Source organism: Acinonyx jubatus, chromosome C1 (assembly GCF_027475565.1).
Source record: "Acinonyx jubatus isolate Ajub_Pintada_27869175 chromosome C1, VMU_Ajub_asm_v1.0, whole genome shotgun sequence".
Classification (NCBI taxonomy): Eukaryota; Metazoa; Chordata; class Mammalia; order Carnivora; family Felidae; genus Acinonyx; species Acinonyx jubatus.
In genome coordinates this window covers 111,540,494-111,545,823 of record NC_069381.1, presented here as the reverse complement: position 1 = coordinate 111,545,823, position 5,330 = coordinate 111,540,494, and the positions used below count along the sequence as shown (strand labels likewise).

Here is a 5,330-nt window from a genome sequence, read left to right as displayed (position 1 = left end):
ACAACTTTAGGATGTTTTATGTAACCCCTTGGTGATCACAAAGAAAAATATATAAAATATATCACAAAGAATAATCTGAATACAGAGAAGGCAAAACTAGAAGAGAAGAGGGACAAAAAAAATCTATATATACATCATAAATAAAACAAAAAACAAAAGAGCAAGTCCTTCCCTATCATCAATTACTTTAAATTTAAGCAGATTAAACTCCCCAATTAATGGATATAGATTACCAGAATGAATACATAAAACACAGTATCCACTATATAATATCTATAAGAAACTCACTTTTGATCTAAGGAAAAACATGGATTGAATATAAAATGATGGAAAAAAGATATTCCATGAATGTTGTGACCAAACAAAAATAGGAGTAGCTATATTAATATTTGAAAATGAAATTGAATAAAATCCTTTATAAATCACAAATGTGGTTATCACATAATGATGAAAGTGTAAATTCTTCAAAAGACACAACAATTGCAAATACATATGCATCAAACACCAGAGCTCCTATATATGTGAGACGAACATTGGCACACGCTTAAGTGGAAACAGGAAGTTCTACAATAATGGTGGAAGACTCCTAATCCTGCTTTAAATAATGGAAGGAACAACCACAGGAGTTCGAAAAAGATAGGGAGGACATCAATGACATTATGAATAAGCTGGACCCAAAAGACATTTTTCTGTGTGTCCAAAATCTGTTTATTGGGATAGCTTCCCACCCATTTTGACTTAGGGCACTTTTAGTGCTGCTTCCATCTGAAGGACCATCCTTCTCTCAGCCTTCCTTTTCCTCCTGTAGGCTGGCAAAGGACAGTGGAGCAGCCCACACACAAAGCTGCCATGTGTGCCTGGCTAAAGACGGTGGTGATTTTGCATTTCACGCCCATGAAGTAAGGGTTGGGGTTCCACACCAGGCGTTTCTTCTTGTGTTTCCTCTTCTCGTCCTCTGGGGATGGGTGGAGGAAGTACTTCACAAGCGACATGTTCTTGTGGGGAGGTCATCACTGCCAGAAGTCGTGGACATAAAAGACATTTAGAGAACACTGCATGTGATGGCAGTGGATTAAACAGTTTTTTCAAATAACATGGAATATCCTGTATGATAGACCATACGTGTAGTCACAAAACAATTCTTAATAATTTACAAACTTTGAAATAAAACCAAGTATCTTTCTAATCAAAATGGAATTAAATTAAAAATTGATAGCAGAAGGAAAAACTGAAGGTCTGAACAGATTTGGAAATTAAACAATATACCCTTAAACAATGGTTCTGAGAAGACATCATAAGGAATTTAGAAAATGAGAAAAATGAATATGAAAGCTCAATGTAATAAAACTTATGGGATGCAATGAAAATCAGTGCGGATAAGGGGCATGTATAGCTATGAGTGCTTGTATTAAAAGAGAACAAAGATATTGAAACCAACAACTTAAATGTTTATCTTAAGAAACTAGAAAATAAGAATGTACTATATCTGAGACTAGCAAAAAGAATACAAAATACTGATAGCAGAGATAACCAGAATAGAGATTAGAAATATAAATAAAACTAAGAGTTAGTTTTTCTTTCAGAAAGATTGACAAAATTAATAACCCATCAGCTGCACTAAAAAAGAAACAGAGAAGATTTAAATAAATTAAAAAAATTGTCAGAATACTATGAACAACTGTATACTGAAAAATTAGAAAATCTAAATTAAACGGATACATTCTGGGCAAAGTGCAACCTATCAAGACTGAATCCTGAAGAAATAGAAATAATGACACACCTAAAACTAGTAAGGAATTGAATCAGTAAGCAAAACCCCCAAATAATAAAAAGCTGAAAACCAGCAGTCATTACTGGTAAATTCTACCAAACATTAAAAAGAAAATAAACAGCAATATTCTTCAAATTCTTGCAAAAAAAAAAATGAGGAAAAGGGAACACTTGCAAACTAACTCTATGAGGTCAGCATTTGCCTGATACTAAAGCAGGACAAAACACTATTAGAAAGTAGAACTATAGACCATTATCTCTGATGCATATTGATGTAAAAATCCTGAAGTAAATACTAGTGAAGATAATCTAATAGAACTTAAAAGGGCCGTATACCACAACCAAATGCGATTCATTCTCGTAATGCAAGGATGGTTCAACATATGAAAATCAATTGATGCAAAAATTACATTAACAAAATGAAGAATAAAATCACATGTGATTATCTCACTGATGTAATAAAAGCATCTGAAAAAAAATTCAATAATCTTTCATGAAAAAAGCAGTAAAAAGAACAGTTATATATATATATATATATATATATATATATATATACATATCTATATATCTACATTTCTATATATATGTATATGTATATAAAGGCACCACAATGTTTTAATGGTCATATATTAAAAGTTCACAGCTCATCTCAGACTCGATGCAAAACTGATAATATTTCCTCTCTTAGCAAAATAAGACAAAGATACTCACTTTCACAATTTTGAGTCAACATTTTCTAGCTAGAGAATCCTAGCTAGAAAAAAAGGCAAGGAAAAAAAAAAGTAAAAATTAATCCATGTTGGAAAAAAAGTAAAATTGTCTCCTTTCACAAATGGCATGATCTTATATGTATAAAACACTAATTAGTGCACAAAATAATGTCAAATGTAATAAAAAGTGCAGTCAAGCTTGAAGATATAAAAACAGTACACAAAGACTAGTCATATTTTTGTATAATAACAACGTGCCACTTGAAAACTAATTAAGGAAACAGTTACATTTAATATAGATCCATAAAGCATTAAATACTTAGAAATAAACTTAACCAAGGAGATGAAAAGTTATATGCAGAAAACTAAAAACATGTTGTTGGAATAAATTAAAGAAGATGCAAATTAATGGAAAAACATCCCATGTATATGGAATGGAAAACTTAATAGCGGTATGATGGCAATAGTATCCAATATAATCTCTGTCAAATACAATCCATATCAAAATCCCTATGATGTTTTCAATACAATCCCTATCGAAATTCCAAGATGTTTTTCCCCAGATGTGGAAAAATCCATTTCATCCAACAAGGGACACTGAATAGCCAAACTATCTTGAAAAAGAGAAACAAAGTTGGAGATCTCACTTTTTTTAACTTCAGAACTTATTACAAAGCTACAGTAATAAAAATAGTGTGGTATTGGCTTGGAGACAGGTGAGGTAGATGAGACCAGTGAAGTAGAATATAATCAGAAATAAATCTTCACATGGTCAAATGGTTTTCAACAATGGTGCCAAAACCTTTCATTGAGAGAGGACAAAAAAAATGGTGTTGGGAAACTTGATGTCCACATGCAAAATAAATGAAGTTAGACCTTTCTTTTACACCATATGCAAATATGAATCCAAAATGGATCAAAGACCTAAGTGTAACACCTGAAACTATAAACTCAGAAAAAATCGCAGGGGAAAAGCTTCATGATATTGGATGTGGGAATGATTTACTGGATATGCCACTAAGCACCAGAAAAATGAAAATAGATGAACTGAATGACATAACATCTAAAACTTCTGTGCATCAAAGCACACAATCAACATATTTAAAAACAACCCATGAAATTTGCAAAATATTTGCAAATCATATATATAATAAGGGATTCATATCTAGAATATATAAAGAATTCCTCTGCTTTATCAACAAAAAACAAACAAACCAAGTAAAAAAAAGGGGGGCTATTTTTTAGATAGGGTATTTGGATAGACTTTTCAACAAAAATACATACAAATGACCAAAAAATCACATGAAAATATGCTCAACATCATTAATTATTAGGAAAATATAAATCAAAACTATAGTCAGATAGCACCTTACACCTATTAGAATGGCTATTCTCAAGAAAGAAAAGAAGAAAGAACTGAAATGTTAGCAGGATGTGGAGAAACTGGAACTCCTGTGTACTGTTGTTTTGGAAAAAAATAACAGTGCAGCCATCATGAAAAACAATGTGGTGGTTCCTCCAAATATTTAAAATAGAATCACCACGTGATTTAGCAATTCAACTTCTGGGCATATACCCATAAGATTTGAGCGCAAGTGTGAAAGAGATATTTGTACGTTCATGTCTGTAGCAGGACTATTCACAACAGCCACAATGTGGAACCAGCTTAAATGACATCATCAGGTAAATAGAAAAACAAAACAAGGTATATACTTACAATGGAATGTTATTCTGCCTTAAAATGATGGGAACTTTTACACATGCTACAATATAGATGAAGTTTGAAGACATTGTGTTAAGTAAAATAAGCCAGTCACAAAAAGATGGAAAAAAAAAAAAAGACATTCTGTATGCTTGCACGTGTATGAGGTACCTAGAGCAGCCGCATTTCCAGAGACAAAATGTGAAAGGGTTACTGCCGGAGATGAAAGAAATGGAGAGTGTGGGTTTAATGGATATAGTGTTTCTACTTGGAACAATGAAAAATTTCTGAAAATAGATAAGCGTATAGCATTGTAAACGCACTTAATGCCAGTGAATTATTTTTTTAAATAGGATATTTTGAGAAAGACTTTATTTTATTTTTTAAGTTTATTCATTTCTTTTGAGAGAGAGACAGAGAGAGAGAGAGAGAGAGAGAGAGAGAGAGAGAGAGAATCCTAAGTAGGCTCCACACTGTTAGTGCAGAGCCCGAAGCAGGGTTTGATCTCAGGAGCCATGAGATCATGACCTGAGCTTAAGTTAAGAGTCAAATGCTTAACAGATTGAGCTACTGAGACACCCCAATACCAGTGAATTCTTAAAATGATACGAGGGTAAATTTTATTTTTTATATATAAATGAGGAAGTAAAAGAAGGAAGGAAGGAAGGAAGGAAAGAAGGAAGGAAGGAAGGAAGGAAGGAAGGAAGGAAGGAAGGAAGGGAGGAAGCGAAGGAAGGAGGGAGGCAGAGAAAAGAGAGAGAGGGAGGGAGAGTAGACGGAGAGAGAGAGGAATACCTTGCTTGTATCCCAAGTAATCTTTAAATTATATAAAATCTTTAAAAAGTAACAAACTTCCACAGCCTCATTTTCTGGTTTTAAAAATATCTCATTTTTAAGGCATCAGGGTATGGCTCAGTTGGTTAAGCATAGACTCTTCATTTTGGCTCAGTTCATGATCTCACAGTTCCTGAGATAGAGCCCTAAGTCGAGCCCTTGCTGACAGCGTGGAAACTGCTTGGGATTTTCTCTCTTCCTCTCTCTTTGCTTCTACCACACTCATGTTCTCTGTCTCCCTCCCTCTCTCTCTCAAAATAAATAAAAAATACCTAATTTTTAAGTGTGTTTAAATCTTATACCAAATATCTAAT

At 33.2% G+C, this 5,330-nt stretch overlaps 1 protein-coding gene across 1 annotated transcript; it reads right to left on the bottom strand.

The window, feature by feature from the left end:
- Positions 1-712: 712 nt before the first annotated feature.
- Positions 713-1,017, bottom strand: LOC106966437 (40S ribosomal protein S27-like). Its single transcript, XM_015062551.3, has one exon. The coding sequence runs from the start codon at positions 990-992 to the stop codon at positions 750-752; it is 243 nt and encodes an 80-aa protein (XP_014918037.3). The 5' UTR covers positions 993-1,017; the 3' UTR covers positions 713-749.
- Positions 1,018-5,330: the final 4,313 nt, after the last annotated feature.

Coding starts and splice junctions, on each gene's coding strand:
- LOC106966437 (XM_015062551.3), bottom strand. CDS start 992: ATGTCGCTTGTGAAGTACTTCCTCCACCCATCCCCAGAGGACGAGAAG.